This window comes from Sitodiplosis mosellana, unplaced genomic scaffold (genome assembly GCF_009176505.1).
Source record: "Sitodiplosis mosellana isolate CC-2019 unplaced genomic scaffold, AAFC_SMos_1.0 Smas_scaffold_6226, whole genome shotgun sequence".
Classification (NCBI taxonomy): domain Eukaryota; kingdom Metazoa; phylum Arthropoda; class Insecta; order Diptera; family Cecidomyiidae; genus Sitodiplosis; species Sitodiplosis mosellana.
Genome location: NW_022601467.1, coordinates 11,578,373 through 11,606,053, shown reverse-complemented (window position 1 = coordinate 11,606,053; position 27,681 = coordinate 11,578,373). Strand labels below are relative to the sequence as shown.

Below are 27,681 nucleotides of genomic sequence, written 5' to 3'. Positions count from 1 at the left end.
TTGTCTCGTTTAAATTAATGTCTATTTTCTTTTTCTCCAGCTTAATGAATTACACATTTATAAATATGAATTTGTGTTGCATTTGCGTACTTTTGTTTTGTGTGTGTGTGTGAATGCGTGAATGCACTGTGATTGTTCACTTTTAACCATCGATATTTTTTGTTGTTTGTTTGTTTGATTGATTTAACCAAAAAACACCCATTCTGAATAGTTGTAAAATAAATTAAGCCTATATGTGTAATTTTAAAACATAATTTCTTTTTAAAAAATATAGATTTTCTTCTTCTTTCATTTTGGGATTTCATAATATTTGATTTTTGATCTTGTTTTATTACTCCATTGTTGTTGTTGTTGTTTTTATTTTACAGTAAATAAAACTAAAGAGGCTGTATTTATATTCATTGTCATCCCTAAAGTATTATTACATTTTTTATGTGTGTGTTTGTTTATGTTTCTCTCTTTTTCTCGTTTTTTCTCTTCTTTAAATAAATTAATAGATTTTCTTTTACATTGTTAAATATTAGATTTGAATTTGCAATTTATGCTACTTAATAATATTTCATGTTGATGTTTTTTGCTTCTTCTTCTTCTGCGGTTGTTGCTAGAGCTTTACTACACAGCAGACGAATTATAAAATTTGTCATTTTGTTTTAAATAAATCTGTACAATGCCAATGCGTATAATATGTGATTATTTCCCGAAATGATTGTGTGGATTCATTGTTTCGCATAAATGTGTTTCAAGAATTGTAAAAAAGTATAAACGTCTGCACATAGTTGCGCATTCCGATTTACAAAATAAATGCTGCTTGAATGACAAGACACATTCAGCTAATAAAAAAAAATCCTCCAGTGTAATTTGCCAGTTGTTTTGTTTAGGTAAGCTCTTCATTTCTTGAGTTGAATTAGATGTTTTGTAATTAGAATTTTTTTTCTTCACTTTTTTTATTCAAGTTTTTTTTCTTTCAACATGAATTAAAATATTTGAATTCGTTGTTGTTCTTTTTTCTTTCGGTAAAAATTTTCCAAAAAAAAAGTTATTATCATGTTGCTACAAGACTGAACAATTGCTTCGAAAGAGAAAAGAAAAAAAAAATATTTCACTATCAATTAAATATTTATGCAAATTCATTTTTGTAGACAGATTGTATTTATTTAACAGCCGTTTGTCGATTACGTAAATAGCTTTGACCATTCTCGCTAACGCCATTCTTGATGCCATTGCCATTGTTGGGATTTGATCCGTTTGCCAATTGACTATATCCATTGGCAATGGTCGTCTCTTTACCGTTTTTGTTGTTGGTGTAATGCTATTTTTGGAGAGAAAAAACAGAAGAAAAAATACGATTAAAAAATCGAGTATAAAACATGAAATCGAATGTTTTTTTTTTCGTTTCGGAAATGTATCGGAAAGTTTTTAGATGTTAAAAAGGATAAATGAGACCATTGAAATTGTGCGCATTAAAATTTCGAGAGTATCGACCTAATTTTGGTGTGTGACAATTTCGACTCTGGAATTTTTGTATTTTTTTTTTTTGCTTTCTTGGTTTGTTTGTTTGACAATTTCGTCTCTGGATTTTGATGAGCCATTCGAAAAATGTGTGCCGAATCGGAAATAAAAATTCGGCTAGAGGGACACAACACAACACAAAAAAAGAAGAAATAATACTTACGCCGTTGGCAGTGCCGTTGCTTTTGCCATTTTTGAGTGATGCTTTTTCGGGTTTCGATGTATATTTGGTTTTGTAGAAGTCAGAGAATAAGAACAAGAACATTGCACCATGCAAACCGATCCAGATCATGAATCCTTTTGGATAGTCGCATTCTCTGAACAACAGCTGGAATTGATGAATGAAAATCGCCACAAATTGCACCATTTGGAATGCGGTCAAGTACTTCTTCCACCAAATGTACTTTTGGTATTTTGGTCCCATGGCGGCAATCATATAGTAGAAGTACATAACAATATGCACAAAACTGCGTAAATAAATAAAAATGACACAAACACACACATACATACAAGTTGAAAGACATGATAGATACATATGGCAGCGTACAATAGAGGTGTTTGGTAACTTACGTGTTTAACATGGCAAAGAATGTGCTGTGACCGCCTGAAAATAATATCGAAAAGAAAACGTGAATGAGAGAGACAGAGAGAAAAGAGAAGCAAATGAAAACATTTAGTCAAACGGAGTGTATGACAAAATTGGTTCCTATGTGGCAAATGAATAAATATATATAAATAAATGTGACTTTGTGCTAATTTTGCACAAAGAACGGTGTCAATAAAACCATTTTTAAGGTTACATTTGGACACATTACGTTTCAATCGCATTTGCAAAGGAAAATACAACGATTTGTATTTCTTCTTCTTCTTTTTTTTTGAATTATTTTGGTTATTCCATTTTGAAATGTTAAACAAACAATTGATTTGATTGCATTACAACGAAAAGAGGTGAAACTTTCAAAAGTAACATCAAATGTGCAGACTTTTCTTCAAACACATATAATTGTCGCAAAGTTGGCTCTTTCAACACTTTCAAAACTCGTTGACAGACGTTAAATCGACTCTTGAAGATATCAAAAGAAGTAACAAACATTTAATCAAATTGCGGCCAAAATAAATTACTCCAATAATGGCAAAAAGAAGAAGCGAGTATCCAACCTGGGTAAACGCCATAAAAATTCAAATCAGCGTATAAATTTAAGCATTGATTTTTTACGTATGTACACACACATACACACAATTGATGTGCGTGTGTATTTATTTGCTACCGTTTGCGAAAAAAGGCGACCACAACAGCTAAGTTCTTTATGAATTGGTTTTGTTACCTGGTGCAAATTTGAGTCCAAGCCACACGGAGAAAGGCATACAACCGTGATGAATAACATGTAAAGTTGAAACGTGCTCAGTCTTTTTTCGCAAATTGAAGAAAAATGTGTCAAAGAATTCCGTGAATTTAGCTATGTAATACCACCAACAAGTAGCCGCCATCTAAATCGAAACGCGCGAGAAAAGAGAAAAAGGCATAAATTTTATACTCAAATAATTCGATGTGTGTCGAAAAATATTTAGCACAATGAGTGGCGGCGACGTCGACGACGGCGACGTTGACGACGGGGAAAACATGCAAAGCAGAACAAAAGAGCGCGCGCAACCAGAGGAAGGCGAAATATGAACATGATCATTGATCATCACTTTATATGATTATTACGCACGGCAATTGTTTGCATACAATTTATCATCACGGATTGCGATCAGTCGATGAGAAGTGTCATCGATGCGTCCCGCATCCGGCTCCTTCTTCACTGCACAATATAATAATCGGTAAATGCAACTCATGCCGCCCATCACATTGTTTAATGTAACAATTCAACTTGAATTGTAGTGCTATTTGTTGTTTGCTCGTTTATTTGTTTGTTTGCATCAGAAGCCACACCGTTCAAATTTTTATCAAAATGCTCAACAACGACAAATTGCAACGGATAATCAACGACTATTTCGAGTGCTATTCATGCAAATCACTTTCGCATCATTCTTTGTATGCAGATAATTGCTAAGCTTGATAATTATCAATTTATGAGTAACATGAAAATCCGTGAAGCTTGATTACTTTCGACATTGTGGTAATTAAAAGCAATTACAACCAAAAAAAAAAAAAATTATTCACAGAGAAGAAGAATAAATCTGTTTTTTTTTAAAAGAAGAATCTTATAGCATAGAGTTCAATGATAATTAAACTTACCCTTAAGGCTAGTGGACTGTTCGAGTAATCAACAGGCTGACATTTAAAGCTATAATGACCCCACCATCCGCTTGCAAGATACTGTTACAATGTTTCGTCAATCAATCCATAATTGAAGAATAAAGTACAGCGCACGGGCGAGAGAGATAGGGAGAAAAAAAAATGCAAATCCATTAAAATGTAGTCAGTGAATAATTTAGTCTATCAATATCACACGAAATTTCACGCGAAATACAAAAGAATCGCTTATTTATCATACAAAACGATTTCTGCGAAAAACGTCAAGAACTCGCGTAATTGCAATTAAATTCCGAATACAATGCGGATAAAATGAAACATTACGTATGGTGTAAATCACAAGAAAATTCGGAGTTGGATACAAGCCTATACGTTCGAAACGGAATTTTTGTGTATTCATCATGAAATTTAATTGTAACAACGTGATGCTATTGTTTCTTTTTTTGGGGGGCTTGCCCAAGTTAGTAATAATTAACGGGTTTTTGATAAAATTTCTATTAGATGATTGTTTTTCGTAAATTGTTACTTACTTCATAGAATATCCATATACTAAATACGGTTTGAAAAAGATTATAAACTACTAAAATGTTCCTTAAGTCGAATGGCTTGCGATTAGCCATTATTTTTGGCATTAGGCTTTTGTTGAAATATGCATAAAATAGGCAGAGACCGATCGTTGGAATAGGTGACGACATCATCGGCCAATCGTTCACCCGTGGATCTGAAAATTCGAGCAGAACAAAAAAAAAACATTCAGGTTTTCCATCTAGGAAGACTGAGTGAGCTACGTGTGTCCTTGTTTGTTATTTGAAAAACAAAGACCGCGTGCCGTGCTGCCAAAGTAGCAACATTTGATGTCTATTCGATGATTCTCAGTGTCTGTGGACTTTGTACGACACAAACATTTCAACTGCGAAGCAGAAAAAAAAACCATACGTACCACTTTTATTATCCATCAGATCCCGATACCAATCATATACATCGTGTAAAACGTACGCCATCGTAACACGTGTCAATAGGTCTGCGGAGGAAAAACCAAAAAAAAGAACGTCAACGATAAATAAGTGTACACAATTTTGGTGCGTCGTTTGGTCGGGTAATAACAAACAAATTAACCAAAGAAACAAAACGGATCCAAGTTTAACGGATGTGACAAATCAATGATAGAGAACGAAAAAAAAAGAAAAAAAAACCAAACAAAATAATAAACAGATGAATATAGGCAAAATATTATAAAATATTCACGGCAAACGAACGTAACGAATGTTTTTTACACTAACCACATACACACACACACACGAAAACAACTATTTCGATTTTATTTGAGCGGATTTCGAGTGAAATGGCCAGTTGATCGGCTCGATTAGTACAAATAACAAAACGATCGGTTAGAATTGGTGAAATGTTTTCGATCTGACTTCTCAAACATGTGCGCACGGTGCAGTGAATGAAATACTAATAAAATGCATGATTGAAATAACGACTGATTATAAACCTGATATAAATTTATATTCCTTTTTCTCAATCTCTATCTTCCTCACTTTCAACAAGTCTATTCGACAAAAATGACAATTAATTTGATTGCGAATCACACAGGCACGAACATCACATAAATAAACACAATTTATATATGATTCAAGCAATTTTCTTCCTTTTTTTTTCAAATCAAGATATTCTATCAGAGACAACGAACAATATCGCGCTGCTGTTGTCACTGTTGCTGCTGTTGCTGCTGTCTGGGTTGGCAATAGCCGTAGCTTTAACTTTTGTACTCGCACTTGTTTGTCCGCTTAGCCATCTCTTTTTTAATGAGTTGATGTTTTAATATTTTTTTTGTGGTTGGTTTGGTTTTGTTTTTAATTCGTCAAGTGTACGAGTATATTTCGTTTTGTTTCGTGTGTGTGTGTGTGTGTGTGATTGACGCAGAGGAAAATTAAAGCAACACATCGCCACTGTATTGACCACTTAATAATCTACGATTGAATACGTAAATTCGCGCGAAAAATGCATTCTTTTTTCAAGGAAGATTGGATTATAATTACAGTTGTAACCTTAAGTTGCATCACGTACACTTGATTTTTTCTTTTTCATTATTTCGTTGCTTTGTTGCATTTAAACATTACACAACGAATGGCTTTTCATTTCGAACTGGACAATCAAATGGATTTTACGGCCTCTTATCGGACCAGAAACTGAAATCAAAGGTGCTGAGCTGAATGTTTTTTTTTCACTCGTCACACCAACGAATTCGCTCACAAAATTTTATTAATAACATCGATCGAATCGTGAAGGAAAAAAAATCGAAAGACTTACAACGTTATCCTGTAGTGTTTATAAGTTAAAAGATGAAACGATTTTCGATTGTATGTTGTTATTAGGCCGACAAGTAAGTGAATGAAATAAGTAAGAAAAAAAATATTCTGAAACCAAAACTATGGGTAAAATTTTGATATCACCGTTAACGTTAACGTTGAAAAGCGTGCGCTTAGCTCAAAATGTGTGCTTAAACTATGGCCAGAGCATTGTTTCTTGTTTTTTAAGAGCCTCGTAAAGCGTCTTTGCTACAGTGTTTCCCTTGGTTCTGCTCTTGTTACAATGTGTTTCTCTACACACACGCACACACACACGCGCATACATGAACACGTTAATGATGTTGGAATCAAAGCTAAAGTCGTATACGCAAATTGCCATTTAATGTATTCAGCTGGCTGTATACCTGTGCCTGCTGTTAGCCTGCCTCTGCATATATAACATACACACATATGTTGTGTTGTGTTGTGTTGTACCACAATAAACTGACTTATCTATGATGTGTTTCTAATTACCGGATTTTTGCATTCATTAAAGAATTTGCTTTCTGTTTGTCGATGTTTTTCGATGTGTTATCCGTTTACTGTTTTTTTCCTGCTATGTGTCTCGTTCAAATTATTTGATTAGCGCCTGGACAGCGAGTGCTGTTTGCCGAATACTTTTGGATAGTCGTATTAGTCGAAATGATATAGAATGAAACGAATCTGGGGAAGGACTATTTGGAAAATTTTGTTGTTGTCATCGTTGCATTGTGCCTGACGGCATATCGATCATTTCAGCACGTATCGATATCAATTTACATTCCTGCCGAGCAATACGTGCGTTTGTTTCGGAAATCGATTCATGATCACTGATCGCATCAAGTGCATAGCATTTATATTTTGTATTTAATGGGAAATTTCAGTGTGAATCAATCTACGTCACTTTTTTTCACAACATTTCAAAAACATTTTCGCATGATTTTCGGCTCATGTGAAAGGGGAATATTCGGGAAACGACTTTTTCCTCATCGAAACAACCTGCCGTTGAGCAACAACAACAACATCCGAAAAAAATGAAATGTCGAAAAAAAAGAAACGGCGAACGAAATCGGAAAAAAAATCGTACGTGTTGTTATCAACCGTATCAGCAGCATTCCATACGAGCGCATAATCTATGCTGATCGTTCTTCTTTTTTCAACTTATGATCTCCACAATTTATCGTCGTCGTCGTTTCGATGTTGAAATTTAATTTTCATGAATCAAAGTTGAATCGTTTACACTCTATCAGCGTTGATCTTATGGTGTCGCATTGCCGTTCGTGTGTATGTGACCGTAAATTGGTTGAACATACCATACCGATTGATTTGAATGCAACACCCAGTATTTATTATCAGAAGTTCACCTATATTCGAGAAAGAGCGCGCGCGAGAGAGAGAGAGAGAGAGAGAGAGAGAAAAAAAAAATTAAAGCCCAAGTCATTATAGCCTGGAGAAAACTTCTCGATGTCGGCGTCATTATCATTTAAAAAGATCATCTGTATGAATTGATTGGCCGCACCGATTTACATATAAATGCGTTGAAACGAAATCAACAATCACCGATGGGTTTACAAATATAATCATTGTGATTGGATGGATATACATGACTACATGCATACGCGTATTCAAAATATATCTATATACGTGCATGATGTGGAAGCTTTGCTTGGAAACAACAATTCGTAGCCCGAGCTGCATTCAAAGTGTGTGTCATTGAAAACAATGTGATCAACTTTCGTTTGAAAGTCCTATTTGGTGTGTCTCTTCTTGGGGGGAAATAAAATGTATACGGTAAGTTTTGTCATTTCACACGCGTTTGGATCGATTACACCGACCGAACAAAAAAAAAATTCAAAACAAAAAATTATGCTCAAATTGGTATGTTCGTACGTGTGTGTGTATATATATATATATGTGTGTGTGCATGTGTATATGGAGAAGCCAATCATAATGTGTGGCCAATTACCAATAATGCCAATGTGTGTGGGTCTTGATTGAATCCAAACGAAAAGGGAAGAGAAAATTACCAAATATACGAATATTTTTTTTTTTTTTGGAACCAGTAAAGCCGATATAGACATTTCTTTCATCATCGAATGCCTTGGCATTTTTTTCTTCTTCTTCTCGTCAATGTTTCGCTTTTGTTTTTATTGAGGAGTCTTTCACGGAGCGAAAGTGAGCTTGCCAGCACTTAATTATGTCGTCAGTGTGCAATGGAAATTTTCGTGGAACACAATTATCAACGTCATATTTTGCTTCCCTTGCAACACACCGTTGAATGTGTATGCACATAAACTCTGACTATTTCTGCACTCGTAATACTTCAATCATACTTGTGCGATTGTGGTGGTAGTGTGCAAGTGAGAAACCATTTAAAATATATGAAAAAAAAGAGTATAATAAAGAAATATGTAATGCCAGCCGAACCGTAATCCAGCGGATTCGATACATATAGATATATATAGATGTGTGTCTACTGATTTCGTATGTATGTTGTAATTTCGCTTTCAATTTCATTTTAATATATATTTTTTTCTCTTCTGTCTTGAATACCTTGATTGTGTGATATATGTATATGTTACATTTTAGCGTTATTATTTAATTCTCGATTGCTTGTCGGTTATATCGATCAATTCATTGACCGGAATATGCAATAGAAATCATATGGCTTGCATTTGACGAAACGCACAATCTAGCATTTAGTCGCAAAGCTGGATCTCGCAGCAACAGCAACAGCAGCGACAGCAATCGCCGTATTGGAATTGAAGACAGGGCAGAAAAACCGAAAGAGATTAAGAAAACTGCCATAAAAAACGATTTTACGATATCACACTACGATTAACGAGGTGAAAGTCAAAATCGTCTATCACCTTTTTTTTTCATACAGCTTTGACAAAAAGAATAAGAAGAAGAAGAAGCAGAAGAGAAGAAGAAGAAGAAGAAGCAGAAGAAGCAGACGATAACATAGAGTGCGTAGCGCATTATTGGATAGCGCGTGTCCAGCGCGTTCAGTGCCACGCCGATATACATACGCACACGAAATAATTGCATATATCATCGAATAATAAAAAAAAGGTACCACTTGACTTGTAGCTAGATGTGATTGTGAGTGTGGCTGAGATTAGATTCAACGCAAAACTCGATAATTAATAATGTTGACAAATTTTTCGCGAAAATTGTAAATAAATTTCGTTTAAATACAGCCACTTTTCTCAAGTGCCAACTTTTTTTTGTCCGTGTTCAAAGTAGCAAATATTATCTAACTGTTAGTCATTCCGAAAAGCAAGTGTGTGTACACACATTGCTATTTACTTCCTCCTCGCCACAGCTTTTAAAGCCGCCCAATGTTAAATGAATCATAGGCTTCTAACAATAAAAAAAAACAAGCAACAAATAAATAAAACTGATTATGTTCAATGGAACAACGTTAATGTCGGTCGGTCGGTCGATCGGCCTGTGTGTACATACACACATTATAATCATGATTACGTTTTCGGAATTATTTAATTTATAAATGGAGAAAAATTAATAATTATTATGTATGTGCAGTGGACGAGAAGTGGAATGCATACTTCAATCCCGTCTGATTTAACCTTCCTGTTTTAATTAGGGATTAAGCTAATGTTGAACATAGTAACATTTGGACAGTGGATTCGTTATTGCTTATCGCGCTAATGCGCGCGTATTTGCATGTTTGTATATACGCTCAGTCAGTCAGTCAGTCAGTCATTCAGTGAGTTTTAATAAAAAAAATCTCTTGGCACGATAGTGAAGAGCTCGCAGCACACTCCCACTCTAAACTCCACGTCATAAGCAAATAGCTCATACCTCAATTTTGAACAAAAAAAAAATATGAACGAAGAAGAATTTATATCAATAATTCACAGCGTACACAAATCCACCAATGTATGCCCTCATAAGCATACATAAAATACTATAGCAAATAATGCGTGCTTACGATTCGATTACACTCATTCGAAGGGTATGAAGCATAGTTTTCGGATGTTTATATAATATAATGTGATTCCATTCGATTCATTTGTGCCGACAGTCGGTTGTATTGGCCGTTTGCTGGGTGAAAAGATGCAATGAAATTGATATGGTATGTCGAAGAAGAAGACGACAACAACAACAATAAATGCGTACGCCGAAACCAATACCATCACGAAACGTTGTGGACTGTGTGGAGGCCCATTTCTACGTAATCACCTTTTACAGTATACCATACGCCTTTGTTTTGCTCGTGTTCATATGCTTGCCATGGGTTTATGTGTTACGACAACGACAACGTCGACGACAAAGCATAGTGACAAATAGATCGTCACTTAAGTAACGATGACCGTTTGTCAGAGCACTCTAAGCAAAACACACACACACACACGGATACACTATTTGGTTAGTCATAACACTATTATTGCCCAATTTCTCATTAAATTAACTGAAATAGCCCAAAATGATATGGTTTATGCGTTTATTTTGTCTACACAAATTTGTATTTTCCCATTTGATATATATTCCATTGGCAATGTGCAAATGAATGTTGCTATCAATTGTATCAATGCTTATCGGCCCGGACGAGAGAAAGTGTTCGGCATATAATATTTACGCATATTGACGTATTGTTTATATATCTCACAAATGAACGAAACAGAAAAAGAAGAAGGAGAAAAAATCGTGGTATTTTGCTGTGTATATGAATGATACCGTTGAAGTATACTTGACAGCGGCATCCGATAAACGGGCAAAAAGAGACAGATGACCAGGCGACAGAAAGAAAGTGAGCAACAAAATAATAACAACACACGAACGAACAAATGAGCCAGCGAACCAGCCAATGCACTGCGGTAGATAGACAGAGGCAAAGCGGATGATAATATTTGGCGAAAGCTAAAAATTTGGTTAAAAGACAGAATCGGCAATTCAACACGAATAAAATTTTAACTGAAATAAACGCAACACAAACACACACACGATATTTTGTACGAATTTCTCTCCTCCTTCATTTGTTGCTGTTCATTGCTGTTGCCATCAAAACCCGTCGATGCTCGACGAAACCCGTTGAGGTTCATCCGAATCCCGTTGGCATACGTCGCGTCGAAAACAACACAGTACACCAGTAATTACAAATTGTAATTCTTTTATTGATGATTACCTCCCTTTTCACTCCATTTTCTTAATGTCTTGCATTTGAGGTTAGATCAAAATATGGTTTAGCATACCAAATGTTCTATTACCTTTGTGTGTGTGTTTTTTTTTTGGACGAGTTTGTTTTTGCGTTTGCTTTTGGATTGCATACCATACTTTAAGTGTCACGCGTTCGTTGCTGTTTGTTGTTCGTGCGTTTTTATTAATAGTGTCAATCGATTAACGGTAATTCCATAAACAAGAGGAGACAGAGGGAAAAAAACAGCAAACATACAATTTATGTTTTGACAAGAACAAAAACGAATAAAAATTTCACTCAAATCGAATAGAACATAAAACGTCAATCAAATAAAACTTAACAGTCAAGTCACCAATCAAAACTTACTGAATCCGCAAAAAATTGAAATTTAAATCATTCATGTGTATTCCATTTTAATTTTCTTTCGTTTTTTTTTCTTATTTCATTTTCGTCTCGTGTTGTGAGCAAAAGAAAGAGCGAAAAACTCTCGGATTTGTTTTTTTGTTTTGTTTTAAATTTTGTTTTGCACCAACAAATCGCTACAGCATCACCATAAAAAACTATTGAATAAATTTTCTTTTGTTCCTGAACCGAATCAATCAAATTTTACTTTGGTGAAACTGCTTCGGAACGAAAACCATTCAAGAAACACATGAAACCAAAAGCCGATAGCTTCTCAAATAATTTGACACAATTTTCACTGTAGAACTTTTACTGAACGACATTATTTTCGGACAAAATCCCAATTGGTCTCCAACAAACAAAACTTTTGACGGATCTGTCAATTCCAATTAGTTTACTTATGTACAATTCGTAAGATGTGTCGAATGAAAAAAAAAATTCTTTTATTATTCGTTTTATCGAGGGACAAAACCATTTTTCTCCCTTTTGGTTCGTTGGTTCGTGTTTGTTCGATTGATTAAATGTTTGTTTTATGCGTTTATTTCGCCTAAAATCGATCGATTTTCTATCACCAATAGTATAACAGAATAAAAAAAAGAAGATTGATTTACTTTTCTCTCTATAAAAATATTTTGTTATGTGTTTTGTGTGCTGTTACTTCACAAATATATTTTTTTTTGTTACTAGCAAGCGTGTTTCTTCCGCTCTACTCTAAGGCAACTTTCCTACTTAAAGTAAAAAAATCGCAGATATCAAATATATCGTGTAGATTTTTAGTCTGCTTTCTCGTCGCTCCGTAGGTCTGTATGTATATACGGTGTGTGCGGTGCGGCATTGTATGTGTGACAACGGGCTATCTACACGTATGCCATGAAATGGTGTGTGCGCGCTTAATTGTGAACCGGAGCAATATTATTGGAATTTTCAGTGATGTCAAAAATTTATTTGTAATCACAATTCCGTGGAAATTTAGATTCATAACACACACTCACCAGCAACACTTCTAATTCTGTTTCACCAAGAACAACAACAACAACAACAACAACTGAAAAAATTCTTTGGTCCAAGAATTTGTTTTTTCTCTTTCTGATTTCGGCTTTCGAGTTTTGTGTACTGAACGAATCGGTCAAACCAATAAAACAAAAACAAAAACAACAACAACAATAACACTACAAATAATGCTCAATTGACTTTCGAATGATCTCGTTTTTTGCTGGTCAATTTCATTTTGCACAAACAATTCAAATCACGTTTCACATCTACATGTGCATTTTTATGAATGATTTTTGACGGTTCTAGAGCATATGGAGGTCTTGGATAAAAAAAAAAGAAAAAAGAAGTACGGCACTTGTCAACGAATGACGTTTTGTAACATTAGATAAAAATGCCGGGCCCAGTCATACCCATCTTCTGTCATGAATCATTGAATTGAATGCCAACTCTGCGCCCAAACACCATTCGAAGAACAAACAGTCTCCATCTTAATTTATCACAATACACAACATGCGATAAAATTTACAATCAGAACGGAATTTGTGCATGACATTTTGTAGATTGTTTTTAAAATAAATTTTGAGTTTTCTGTTGGTCTGGAATGCAAATAGAAACGATTAAAGTTGAACGATGACGCAAGATTTTGCGCTTTCAAAAAAAAGTCCACAACACGATGTGAAGTTGTTGTTTTTTTTCGTTTGAATTTCATAACAGAGGGCGCTTGCATTCACTTGAACTTTTTTGCTTCGACCAAGAATTAATGTAGTTGAACTCGTTCATTCACAGAACCACTGTTCAATAATACAATTCATTACCAATTCATTACCAATTCATTGGCAATTATCAATTCGACTAATTTGAACACAATTGAATTGGTTGGATTTTATAATTTTTTTTTTAAATTGTGCTCATTGCGATTGGCTTGCATTCGTTTTGTCCAAGAAATTCGTTATTTTCCTTGGATTTATATTTCGTCTTTGATTCACCTTGCTCTCTTTAATACGATCGAGACGGATGGAAAAGAGACGCTAACCAAATCGGCATACATTTAACCCAATACTTTCATGCATTTTTGTATCAAAAATTTGTTATGAATTCAATTTGTTTGTCATATTGTTCGGAACAACAACAACAAAAATTCCGTGAAAATGGGAATACATATTTTGATATTGCTCCATATTTGGCATATTGCTAATTTCTTTCTTCGTCTTCGTCTTTATCGTTATTGACTCGTATTACATGACTCGGTCAAATGCATTTTTTTTAATGAAATTGAAAAGACTTGCCATGAGTCAGAAGATCAAATATTCTCGATAATCAAAATTTCTAACAATATCAAAATCCTTCCATTTGTAGACCTAGTTGTGGGTAAATCTGCATTGATCGTTAGTTAAAATCGAAGGCCTTGAACAATTCAATAAGCTAATGATATATGGGTCAGTGGTGCGTTGCAAACATCATCAAAGTGGGTTTTTGTGCAATCATCACTCAAACGCACCTTACAGTAACATTTTCTACCTGAAATGCAGTGTTTACCTTTACAATGTCGAATGTTTGTCGGGCACGGGGCAGTAAGTAATAAATAAATGAAAGAAGAAGAAGAAAAAGAAAAAGAAAACAATTACACGACAAATATGTCGCCACTGAAAGTGAAATATTAGTGTTGTAAATGGGTCGAAATCCCAGCAATTGTTATACTAATTTACCATATTCATTTCAAAATAGTGCACAATTACCAAAACGAAATTCATAAATGCATAACAGATTTGTGTGTATAAACGAGTATTCGCATTTTTCCTCTGGCCACCGGTGCGATCGTTTTACATTTGGATCGGTATTTATTGCTTTGGTTGCTCTTTTCGTTTAGCAATTTGACACCATATGGAAAACACACTTCATTTTGAAATCGTATGCAATGCAAAGTATTCATTTATCCTTCTAGAACGAACCTATCTCTTCGTCTAAAAAGAATGCCGAACTACAAGAAATGAATTGTTCTATTTTCAGATTATCGTATTATAAATAGAGTTCTCAATGCACTTGTTTATTTATTTATTCTGTAACAATAAATTTATTCGTTCGATTTTTTTTCTGTACAAATTACATTTATGAAATTTTTCATTCATTTCGCAATAAAATTATATCAATGCTTAATCGAAATGTCCGCGTTAATTCCATCCATAATTTTCTACGAATGAACCACAATATCAATTTGTAGTCTTTATTTGTTTGCTTTTTTTGTTCTTTCTCAAGTATCAATTGTCGAATTGATTTATGTGATTTATCTTCTATTCTTATGTGTGTGTGTGTGTGTTGGTTGTTGTTGCTTTTGTTTTATGTTCGTCAAATGCAAATGGATTTCTTTGTCAAACATAAACAAAGTTGTGCGCGCATGTGAGTGTTTTTTTTGTGTGTGTGTGTTGTATTAAAATATCATCATTGCATATAAAAAGAAACGTATAATTAAGATAATTGTAGCCTAATTTTTTTTTTTGTTGCACTTAAATTTGCTAGAATTTTTTGTTGCCATTTCCCTACGTTTGAATGAAAAACACACGGATGATCGTCTAATTGGCTGAACCAACGTAATGACGGCTTCTGGTCACCGTTGTATCGATCTTGGTCTTGTAAATGTTTGTTTGACCATTTAAAAATTTAATGGCATCGCATTTCGAATCAGCGTCAACATCAGCATCATCGTTCTTCTTGTCATTGGCTGCGATTTGAGCGGCTTCAGCCTGTCAATCAAATAAAGATGAAAAACGAAAAATAACCGTAAATAATGGCTAAATTTCAATGCAGTGGATTCGGGTCAAATCATCAATACACATACCTTTTGCTTTTGCTTCAATGTGTAAGCCTGTTTGTAGAATCGTGAGAACAGGAAGTAGAAGAGGATGGCATGAGCACCAATGAAATAGGCGAAGTAGATTGGATAGTTGCAGTCGTTTACTAATAGCAATTGGAAGGCATGCACCATCACCAATACAAATTGAATCATTTGGAGGACGGTGAGGTACTTCTTCCACCACAAGTATTTCTGTACTTTTGGTCCCATAGCGGCCAGCATGTAATACGTGTACATAATGATGTGGACGAAGGTGTTCAAGAAACCAAAGAATGAACTGTGACCACCTGTAGGAAAGAACAAACAAATACAATCTTAATTAGCCATAATTCACATCAACTGTATCGTTCAAGTGTTGCTTATTTATGTATGACAGGATAAATCCAGACTTATCAGTAAAACAATAAAGACAGATAGAATTGTAAAGCATTATTGTTTTGTATTTTTTGATTTCGTTGTTTCATCACAAACGGCACTATGGACGTCGATGATCTTTTCTATGATGAAATGATTTCAAGATTTGCTAGCGAACAATTGGAATGGGTATATTAGCGGTCTTTTTTTTCGTTTAAAACATTGAAACAAATGAAGGCAATTTCTTATTCTAGACGGAGAGAAATCGCAACAAAGTCTGGAAAATCAATGGAATGTGCTGCGGAATGGATCGATGTGGAAAACACTCAAAGTAACCTCGATGCCTTGAAATTCGATGACGAGGAGTCTCATATTTTGTACATCAAAGCCACACGCGCACAATTACACAAGCGAACAAATAAATACCTGCCAAGCCCCGACTCAGAGGAAATGTTGAAATATATTGAATTATTGCTCCCAAGTAAGTGGAAAACAGTTTTTTATCCCAAAATTAATGAAACTTGAAATATTCAAATAATGCAAAAAACCCAAAGAAATTCCTACAAAGGAGGAAAATAGTTTTTACATCATTTTGGCGTCTCCACTTTCTCCGTCTATTTTTGCATTGAGACTTGAAGTCTCAAATGCAAATCTATATGGTGGAAATGGAGACGTCAAAATGATGTTTCAAATGTACGGGAGACTTTCGTCGTCCTTTGAGAGAACCACTCAATTTAAAATCAAAATAAGAATGCTGGCTTATTCAATGGCTTCAATCTATTTCTAGATGTTGCACTCATGGGATACAAGTGGAAGAGCTGCCGTACCGAAATTTGTGGAAGTTTTGTCACAGGATCAACCATATTACTTCACCCTACGAACGTTCAAGTAATGCGTGCGAGTGATCGAGGAGAAGCTGAAGTACACCATTCGGTACATGCCCGACGTGAAGAAGGTCCAGCTCATTTCGGTGAATATCCAATTTAGTGAATTGGGTGAGAATTTTTGTTCTTTTTTTCAACAGATTTTATTCATTAACTGTGCGTTTTTTTTTGCAGAAGAGGACTCGTACAAATTTCCCCTCTTTTGTTCAACCTACTTATACATGCGTAAGTTTGACGCTTGCCCTATACTGGAGTATCCGCGCAATTATGCCAGTCTGGAGCAATCGTCAAACTTACGCATGTATAAGTAGGTTGAAAGTCATTCCCTACTGGAGTAGTCGCACTGATGTTTACTCCAGTTAAGAGTGTATGCGTAATACTCTGTATCGGAACAAAAGAGGGGAAATTTGTACAGGAATTTTATCTCTTGAAAGTTGAAATTTCTTCTTTATTTTGTCTCTTTCTTTGGATTCCATTCTAAAGGCGAAATATGATGTAGCGATATATGAAAACGTAAGGGCACTGCCCACACCGATGGAACACATCTTCTTTCGGCCAGAAGAGTTTCCGCATGATATCGCCATTTGGATAACGGCAACACGAATCATGTCTTGGAAGTTAAAACTGGTTTTAAATATGATCACCATGAAGGTGTGAGTTGGTGTTGTATGAAACGTAGACAGTACAAATGTCGCGGAAAAACCCGAACATCCGGAAACAAAGTTGCATTCTGCCCCGTTGAAGTGCATAACCACAAATCAGAAAAAAAGACAAATGAAAGCGCATAATCGTCAAAAGTTAAGAAAACGTGTTCCAAACATGAAATCCTTTTCACACATTTTTTATGTATTAAATGAGACGATTGTCCAATAAAAAAGATATTTCAATAGATTCTAATGAAAACATTATTCTCATTGCACTCGATCTTTTCAATCTTGAAAGGTAACGAAAGAACTTTGAAATTCTCGAGAATATTAGGTAATTTTGGAATGAGTCGACCGGGTTTTATTAAAATACGACGATTTTCAGCGCCTTTGGCGCACACTAGGTGAACTGTCATCGATATTAATTGTTCATGCACCGTTCAGTTTAACTTGACCCGTTCAGTTTGCGCGAACAAATGATATCGATGACAGTTCACCAAGTGTGCGACAGGTGGCGCTGAAACCCGTCCTATTTGATATTACTGTATAGAACATGACAAAGAAATCCCGGCCAGAATGAATAAAATATTAAAAAACAGTATTTGCTACTGGATTTCTCTGTTCATTTGAATTCAAACAAAATAACCTCATTTTAGTACTTTAATGCATTCAATTCGAAAGTGTGGCGCTGTCAGCTGTATATCAGTTGGTGTTCGATGCCAAACCATGTGCCGCTTGAATCTTTCTCACGTTCGATCTGTCAAAAGAAATACCGGACGAGTTTGTTTTGTTTATAAGTTTCTCTAGTACCTTCATTGTTCTTCAAAATTTGTTTTTTTTCTGTGTTTTTCACCAACACGTTCGTGGCTGAGGTGATGATATCTTCGAAATATAAGCTCAGATAAGTTTTGAAATTCGTTCGAAATCTGCTATAAGTAGCAATACTTTGTGTCATTTTTGTGTATTCTTTTCAGCGACATCAGATTTCAATCATTGTGACTGCGAATTCCTATCGGCAGAGTTCAACGATTGGTGTTTTTTTTTTCTTCTTAGTTATTTCGGTGTAGAGTACTGTGACAAAATGGCACCGACTGCTAAACTGCAAGCAATTGTAAACGACGCATTTGAGGAACTGCGCGAATTGACGGGATGCGGAGAAATGGGACGAAATGGTGCAAGTTGGTGAGGAGGAGTACTTGAACTGGGAAATTATTGGGAGGCAACGAAACCGAGAAGAGTGGGAACTACAGCGTGTTTGAATCAGTCGACTGGCAATTCATCCTGGACAAGATATCCCAAATGGAACGAGACAACGTTGAGACGATGAAACGATTCGAAAGACCAAGGCTATGCTCATGCAGTTATTCGTTATGTACAAGGGGAAAGATCAAGTACCGGTTCGGACATAGAAATATGTTTACCTAGATATTTTATACTGTATAAATATGCAAAGCATAGACGCGTACGGACGATCGACCGTTGATACGTTTGTCGCACGGTCGTCCGCACGCGTCTATGCTTTGCATATTTATACAGTATAAAATATCTAGGTAAACATATTTCTATGTCCGAACCGGTGCTTGGGAAAGATGTACTTGTGGTGGACCTAAGCCGCTTCCGGAACGAAATAACCGATTGTTTAAAGTTTTCGGTTGGCCTAAAGAACGATTGCTACGAGCGATTGGCTACATTGGTCAATCCGTATGAAACCGAAACCAACGCTGATGTTACGTGCATTGCATTCCAGGTGCCAAAGATGAATAAAATCTACTCGGTGTTTGGGCGTTGTATAATTGGCACGCAACGAGCGATGCGTACCATCAAGAAGCATGGCAAAATTTTGAACACTTCCGGTGGTCTTGATGTGAGCAAAATCATCGCAAACTTCGACATCATCAAATTCCATGCGGTGTCATGTTTCTTATGAGACAAATTGCTAGAATTCAATTGAGGAACAATTGAAATACGTCATCCGTTGTTTGCCCGATATGAAAATTGTCCAGCTTGTTTCGATGAACACAGGTCACTTGCATCGCGTTTCAAGTACCGAAGAAGGCACAAATTTACTCGGTATTTGAGAGCGCGATTATTCGCACACAACAAGCAATGCACACAATGAAAAACGATTGCAAGAGCCTTAACAGTCACAGATATGAGCAAAACTATCGTCAACTTTGACATCACAAAATTCCACGCGGTGTCATACTTCTTGTGAGATAAGCTGCTCGAGTTTAAAACGGGCCAACGGTCGAGCAAAGAAGTCATCGATAATATTCAGAAAAAATGGAAAATACGGTAACCTGATGCAAGAAGCCAAGCTCTGTTTTGATGTAAAACAAGAAGCAAAGCAGTTCGCAGGTTATTTTGCTATTTCCCAAGAAATATTAGTAAATTTAAGCGAGCAAAAGAACAATAACCCATTGCTAATGCAAAATAGAGCGACGAAAGCAAAATATACAATAAATATGTAAAGTGTACAAGCAATAAAGACAGATAGGTAGGTACCTGGGGTGAACTTTACGCCCCACCAAACGGACACTGGCATGATTCCGTGATGAATGACATGCAATGTGGAAACTTGATCGTATCGTTTTCGCATCACAAAGAAAATGGTATCGAAGAACTCTGTGAATTTTGAAAAGTAGTACCACCAGCATCCCGAAGCCATCTATTTAAGACATAACGAAATAAAATAAAACATTATTAAAATCAATTTGAAAACAATTATCTCTGAAATGTCAAACAAAATTATTCTATTCTAAATAAATTCGAATTTTGATGATCACATAGACCAATCGACGTTATAATGGTGGAAAAACGGTTAATAAACATGCTTTGCATGCCAGTTATGTTGAAATTCATCAGTGCAAGTGATTCTGATTGATTGGACACGTAAAGTTCAACTTAACGACTGGGAAGTAATTATTAGAAGTGTGTTGTGTATATACGTGTCGATTGGTCAAGTGATCAAATTTCAGTAAGACACCTTCACTTGAACAAATTCGGTGAATTTGATGTTTCTCACTCAACGAATTTGGAGTGGACCAAAATCCGCATATGCATTCGACATTAACTTTCTAGTTTTTTCATCGTTAGCTGAAGCTAGTTTGGTCGGATACTTTGTCTGCATCAACGAGATCGATCGTCACAGACAAGACGAAAATGTTGTTGCGTAAACCATTCGAAACGATTCGAAAATCACACAAGTCACAATCTTCAAAGCTCGAACGATTAAAATTTCGAATGGCGTATTTTTGAAGTCCGATTCATTAATTAAAAAGTACGCCGGCTTATGAGTGTGAATCAAATCCTAAGTCTAATGTACTACTCGAAAATACCGAAAAAAAATACCAGAAAATTACCGGCAATTGAAATGATTTATTTTAAGAATTCAGTTAATTACACGGCAGAATATTAATCTCTTAGGTGTCTTTTTATGGTCGACATTTTCGCGTTATTGGTTTTTTTTTGTTGGTTTCTCATTTTTTGTTCTGTTCTTTGTTGTCCAACAAAAAAGTGGCTGCTATATTATAGAAACATATTCGGTTATGAACAATGATTGACACTTACCCGCAATGCTGTCGGTGATCGGCTGTAATCGACTGGTTGGCATCGTAAACTGTAGCCATTCAGCCATCCTGCGGCACTGGCTTCATTGAATAACCAACAACTAAAAATCACTTGCAGAAAATTGTATACGATTAAAACTTTTCTAAGTTCAAATGGTTTCCTGTTCTCCATCAAACGGGGCCCCAGTACCTATAAATGGAATCAAAAAAACATTGCATATCATGAAACGAGTTCTTTTTTTCATTTTGTTGCTATTTTCATTTGGTGTGTGCGTGCATTTTTTCATCGTATTCACCGTTTGTTACAAATGTCTGTGTACAAAAATACACCGTTCAATGCAAAAAATCAAAGCTAAGCACATACACTGAGCGTAATGAGGTTGTCAGAATCACCAACATGAAGTTGTAAACGAGCGAATTCCAACTGGGGTTGGACATTTCGCAAAATTTTCTCCACATATTTATAACTGAGTGCAGAAAATTTTGCGAAATGTCCAACCCTAGTTGGAATTCGCTCGTTTACAACTACATGTTAGTGATTCTGACAACATTATTTTTCTCTGTGTAGTTAAGGTGATTTTGCGTCTCAAGCATTGAAACAAAGTCGATTGATCGATGTTGCGAGCGAGAGTATTTGAGCGAACACCATGCGATAAAAATTAAAGTGATTCAGTAGTAGTCTGGTTTTGGGAATAAAGCGTTGAATATTTCCCCAACAATTGATTAGATCAATTGCTCATGTGTAGTGTTAACGTATGCAAATTGGTACAATCACTTGAATTACAAAGGAAGAACGAACGAAATCAAACTGTGCATCACCATTAATATACAATAGTCGACACCACATTCCGTTGAGTTTCATTTTGTTGAATTTGAACCGGCAAATTTCGCGCTCATTCTGAATAAATAGAGAGAAATCGAAACGCTGTTTTGTCTCAAACAGGAATTTTTTTGCGGTTGTTTACGAGAAAAAAAGCGCATGCACCCAAAAAAAAAGTTCCAGGCCTTTGTAAATGTTATAGAAATCAGGTATTCAAGGTTAAATCAAGTATCTGATGCCACAAAATCTTTGTTTGCCATAAAAATGCATCTGCAGTGTCTACACTTCATACACATACATAAAGCCGTGTTTATTGCCCATTGAAACCAATCCAATACAATAAATGCATACAACACGATGAATGATGTGTCCAAAGCGAAGCACGATGAACGAATCGTTACAAAAGTGTGTTACCGTACAGATAATGATGAATCGCTGCTTTTTCTTCTTCTCACAAGCGTGAACACTCTCGTACACTCACTCATACGCTCTCACCCTGATCTTCATCTCTCCTCTCCTCTTTCTCTCTCTCCCTCTCTCTCTCTCTCTCTCTCTCTCTCTTTCTCAGTCAAGATTTAATTTTGCGAAAATATAGTGAATTAATTGCTTGCTCGGCGTAAACTTAAGCGATGCTCAGCGAGAATCGCTGAATAAACCGTTCAATTCTGAGTATTCGCGATGCAATCGAAACTATTCACAGATTTAAATTTTTTGCTTGCTCATAATTCCTGATACGTCGATACTTAATGACATCGGCCGGCCACAGTACTAAAACAGCGTGTGAATGAACTTGAACAACAACAACAGCAATACCAACAATATGAATGCATGAGCATGATGAAAATGCATTCTATTTTAAAAGTCTTTTGTTTAAATTATTATTTTTATTTTATTTTTTCCCCTTTTGCATATTGTTTTGTTTGAAGTGAACATGTTGCGAAATCTGATTATGCATTTCGTACATATAATTAATTTGTGCCGTCCACTTGATTGGATTTGAATTGTGTGTGTGTGTGATTCGTAAATGAAATTGCAGAGGCTCAATGTTCAAGAACTTTTGTGTCTAGTTCAATCTGAACGGAATCACGATCGAATTATGTTGAAAATTGTAATGCATAAGAAGTATATGCGAGGTGGTGTGTGTGTGTGTATGTGCGTATGTGTACCACAAAATTTGAAAACGAAAAATTCATTGCAAACGTAAAACCGAAACAGCAATCGACCAAAGTCTTGTATTAAATACACTTGCAATGGCATGATTTAAAGCCGCAAAAGAATGTGTGCATATAGCCGCATTCACGCGTTTGTGTCAAGTTAATGTACACAGCATATGTTAACACGTTGCAGGTAATGCATGGCATTTTGCGCGTACATAGATATACTATTTGTGCGCTTTGATTGCTTTGACTTGGTGGCTGCCGTTGTCGACGACATATTGCCGTTACCGCTGCTACTGCTTAATAGCCACCTGAAAATGTCGTTAGCTACGATGTATGATACACCTAATGATTTCTATGCAGCCTAGCAAGCATACACACATACATACATCGCGCTCTTCATTTCTACGATGATTTCTGTTCAAGGTCATATTTTTGAAATAATATAATTACAGAAATTACATAAAAAAAAAATAAACCAATCGAGTACGGTCACAGTGTGAATGAACACCGCTGGATTTGCGTTGTTTTTTTTCCATTCGCCTTTTATGTTCACCAACTTAAGATTTATTTGATATATTCAGGTAAGGAAAAAAAGAGAAAAATAATTTAAATATGAAATCAACAGGAAAAAAAACGAATGCTCGAAAAGCCTGTAATTTTGCGGTTTATCCATATATACTTTTTTTACGTTGAACATATTCAAATAATCTTATTTTCGTGTTTTTTTTTTGGTTACTTTGAATGAAACTAGCTTTGATTTTTGTGTGACCATCAACCAAATAAGAATGATGCCAAAATAATATTGAAATTATGCTGCTTTGATTTCACTTTCATGAAACAAGCGATCTGTCGCGAACCGATCAATTTATTTCTTTTTGGGCAAATTTACTTTTCAAACTCAAAATGGATGAAGCATTAAACCCAAACGGACAAAGCAGTATTTGGCTTCAAATCACTAAGCGGCAACATCAAGTGACCGCTAAATAAATAATATGCATAAATTCAATATACAACTATTGTTGGAGGTGATGTGATTATTATATGCCGACCCCCCAGCGTATTTCATTTATTTCCTGCACAATCTGTTTTTACAATTTATTGTATGTATTAGTTTCTTTTTTTTTGTTCTACAATTAATTTAATTATATTTACTCTTTGACTTGTCGACAACATTAAGTACGGTGTTATTTTCTTGGAATGGCGATTTGATCAAAAACATCATAATTCATTACATACAGACCCCGGTGTTCCACATTATATTGCATATTGCACAAATAAAATGACGAAACATCCTACCGAGTTCCGTATGATTTTTATGATGGCAAAAATGTTTGAATATTGATCTTGTTTTGAATCAATAAAAACTTCATCCGTACGACGATGATGACGAAAGAAAATAGCCAAATCTTTAACAGGAAACAAATGTTACTTCATCTTCATAACAAATAGTCAAATAGGCATGAATTCCCCATTTTAACATTAGTTTAATCGTAGAGTAGCCAATTTTGGGATGAAACGTGGTATTATTTTAATTTCCATTTTGGTCACACTCATCATCACGAATGACTATTCCATTTCGACTCATTCAAAGACGAAAGAGAAAAAACCAACTGTTCTTATGTGTTTTTGTTTTACAATTTACAACGTAAAAACTCTTTACGCTCGGGGATATCCAGACTGAGATGTACAGAGATAAAGAGAGAGAGAGAGAGAGAGAGAGAGAGAGAGAGAGATTTTTTTTAAAAGAATGTCCATCAGAACTTTATTCAAGTCATTATCTCGTGAGATTTATCGGTTATATTCTTGTACGTACCTTAACGCAATATGCATAACTTAAACTGATTATAATGGTTGGGAACGGGGAACTCATAAGAAACCAGTCTGTGGTTCTTGGATCTGATTTATTGTCCATCAGATCCCGCCATCCTTCATAAAATCTTGTAACATAGTTCATCTGTAATGGAGAGAGAAAGGGTGGGTTGGAAAAGGAAAGAAAAGTCCAGAAATAAGTAAATGTGTCATATATGCAACTTAATACTAGTTTCATTAAATTACAAATCATCGATTTAAATAAATACACCATTTTCGCTCAGTCGATAAAAACGTCACACATATAATTATTCTCTCTAACATTTGATCGGCTGATGCAAAAGTTGAACGACAACAAAGATAGAAAATAATATGAAACCAATCAGCATGTATATAGACATGTGTATATATTCCGACAATCAGTATGATTATTTAGAGCTGACCACCTTGTGCTTCGTCGACTACTATGTAACGAGTAAGATTAAGCACACGCGTTTTGCAAACACACAGCAGCGAAAAAAAAGCAACACACATAAAAAATATGGTGGAAAAAGGAGAGAGAAACAGCGACAGCGACAACGACCACGACGACGACAACGACAATGACAACGACAACGACGGCAAAGGCGGCGGCGACAGCAACAACAAAGAATTTCAAGAGAGGAAAAAATAATCGAACGCGGAGAAAAACAATATAAATATAAAAATAATCATATAATAATGGTAATGACAGCGAGAGGCAGTCGATTTTTCGTTAAACACTCTCGTCTATAGCGCCCATTCGATTAGATTATCCGATTTCAATCGAATATCACATTTTTGTACACAATTTACATCAATCATTTAATGGTATGCGTACACATGCGATGTGTGTTTTCTGCATAAATTACGCGCGATACATCATAAACTAGCGACTCGAGTGTGCATCTCCTCACGACTCGATTGCAGTGCCGCCTCTTTTTCTCTCTCTCTCTCTCTCTCTCTCTCTCTCTCTTTCTTTCTCTCTGAATTGAAGAAATTGCATATGATATTAAAGATGTTAATCAATTCCATCTCTTCAAGGTTCTAATCGATACACGAAATCGTAAAAAAAGGAGAATCGCCATTACTTCACGAAACATCGACGTAAATCGTGGACATTCGCACGTCACATATTGTGATCATATGAATGTTTGACTCAAACGATATGATGTGATGCTGTGTCGTCGTCATCAATATTCCATTGATTGTTGTCATTGTTTTTTTTCCAGATCTATACGTATGCCGCTATTAAATCCAGTTTGACTCAGATCTTTGCATACTTAATATTTTTGCGTGTGTTTTTATCTCCTCTCCTTCTTCTCTTCTTATTTTTGTTTTCTGCTAAATTCGTATCGCTCCACATAGTAATGATAATTCATAGAAAGATTTTTTGTTTTCATCTTTTTTAAATAGTAATCAGCAATAAACAGATGAATCTAGTAAATAATTGATTGAATCAATCATGATTGCAAACGAGTAGAAGATAAAAACTGGATAGTTATTTTTCTCATCTATTTTCGCGGCGTAGATTGTACAAATTCCCGCGTCATCCAATGGGAGAGATAAATGGAAAAAAAAGAGCATCAATGTATGTATAAATTTATACGAGGCATTCAGTCAGCGACCGGTCGCATATAATCTTGCCATTCCATCTCGTTCGCACATACTTTCCAAGCTCACGGGGAAATTAGAGAGACATGTCTTTAAATTGTCTTTAAGATGCAATGACGTCATATGCATTAAAAAAAATTGTTCCTCTACATATCTAAATATAGATTGATAATTATGTGCATGGACCCGATATGGTGTGAGAGCGCGCCGACCAAGTGCGTCATCGTCACTGGATTTACGGTAGTTGACTTGTCTCCGCAAACATCAAGCTTTCAATGATTCTAGTTCTAGAACCGCATTATTATCATTGTAAACAAAACGTTTTTGTTCCCTGTTCGTTTCTTTTGCTTTGGCACGTTTATGTGGCGATCTTTTTTTTCGGTTTTCTGTGGTTTTTCCTCTCTAATTGCTATTGTTTTTATGGGTCTTTCTTGATTTTTGAATAGATATATTTTACTATGATTGTTTTGGTTTCCGCATTTCTAGATTTTGACCGTTGTCCACAAACAATCACTGTATGTATTATACACGGTGCAACCAGTTTTTGGCGACGGAGAGAGAACATTCTACGATGCAGTGCCATTCTAGAGAGAAAATAAACTGTCTTCGATCAATGTGCGATTTATGTTCGAAAATTCCGCAACTACATAACATCACAATAAATGAGACAAGTGATTAACGATATGGGCGTGCAATACGAGCTGAAATTGAAAGGGAGCAGAAATGAAAGTTATCTGGATCGCGGTTGCTGCTATCACAGGAGAGAGAAAAAAACAATAGCCAATAATAGCCACTGATTGTTGAATAAGAAATATAATTAATCACTTTGTATTTGCACGCTTATAATTTCGTGAACGTAAATGTCATATATATCGCCCAAAAAACGACAACAACAGCAGCTTAGTGGAAAAAGAGCACTCTCATTGCACATGCTATTCATTCCAATGAATTTTTCCTTCATTTTCCCTGTCTCACACCGCTCTCAGGTCGGTAATATGAGAAGCGAGAACCTTTCACCGAAAGTTACCTCATCGCCTGACAATCTCTCATACTCTTTTTTTTTTGGGTCTCTCTTAAAAATCGCGCAATATTTTCGGTGGTCGACAATTGTGTGCAGTCAAATAAACATAAAACAACCAGAGCCCAGTTTCTCATTCGGATGCTGGCTGGGTGTGTGTCGGTGTTGCAAAATTCGGAAACAATCGATTATGTATGCGGCACCATTGGCTAAACGTTTTTCTCTCTCTCTCTCTCTCTCTCTCTCTCTCTCTCTCTCTCTCTCTCTCTCTCTCTCTCTCTCTCTCTC

The 27,681-nt window shown here is 35.6% G+C and overlaps 2 protein-coding genes across 9 annotated transcripts in view; both read right to left on the bottom strand.

The window, feature by feature from the left end:
- Positions 1–104: 104 nt before the first annotated feature.
- On the bottom strand, positions 105–12,981 carry LOC129577961 (elongation of very long chain fatty acids protein AAEL008004). 8 transcript variants are annotated; one of them, XM_055465871.1, is made up of 9 exons: positions 7,184–7,455; positions 6,592–6,791; positions 4,707–4,787; positions 4,297–4,487; positions 3,749–3,829; positions 2,835–2,997; positions 2,080–2,113; positions 1,673–1,976; positions 105–1,309 (listed from the first exon to the last, which is right to left on the bottom strand). In XM_055465871.1, exons 2-9 carry the CDS (start codon positions 6,602–6,604, stop codon positions 1,151–1,153), a joined length of 1,026 nt encoding a protein of 341 aa, XP_055321846.1. In that variant the 5' UTR covers positions 6,605–6,791; positions 7,184–7,455; the 3' UTR covers positions 105–1,150. The 8 variants fall into 8 exon arrangements, with proteins under 8 accessions (XP_055321846.1, XP_055321845.1, XP_055321851.1 ...); XM_055465870.1 differs by lacking the exons at positions 6,592–6,791; positions 7,184–7,455 and adding an exon at positions 11,066–12,981; XM_055465876.1 differs by lacking the exons at positions 6,592–6,791; positions 7,184–7,455 and adding an exon at positions 12,655–12,981.
- A 1,717-nt stretch (positions 12,982–14,698) lies between these two features.
- LOC129577965 (elongation of very long chain fatty acids protein 7) overlaps positions 14,699–27,681 on the bottom strand; it is a 19,159-nt gene continuing 6,176 nt past the window's right edge. Inside the window, exons 2-6 of the mRNA XM_055465882.1 lie at positions 24,748–24,888; positions 20,956–21,144; positions 19,891–20,053; positions 15,489–15,790; positions 14,699–15,393 (exon numbers count right to left, since the gene is read on the bottom strand). Coding sequence (XP_055321857.1) covers positions 15,223–15,393; positions 15,489–15,790; positions 19,891–20,053; positions 20,956–21,144; positions 24,748–24,888 — 966 coding nt within the window. The 3' untranslated portion in view covers positions 14,699–15,222. The remainder of the gene's footprint in view (positions 15,394–15,488; positions 15,791–19,890; positions 20,054–20,955; positions 21,145–24,747; positions 24,889–27,681) is intronic.

Bases quoted from the DNA above. Each gene is read 5' to 3' on its own strand.
- LOC129577961 (XM_055465870.1), bottom strand. From the start codon at position 11,165: ATGAACCTCAACGGGTTTCGTCGAGCATCGACGGGTTTTGATGGCAAC. The intron at 4,788-11,065 runs GTGTGTGTTTGT...TTTCCTCCGCAG, and splicing joins AAATTCGTACAAAATATCGT to ACCTATTGACACGTGTTACG. The intron at 2,998-3,748 runs GTAAGTTTAATT...GTTTCGATTTAG, and splicing joins ACAGTCCACTAGCCTTAAGG to ATGGCGGCTACTTGTTGGTG.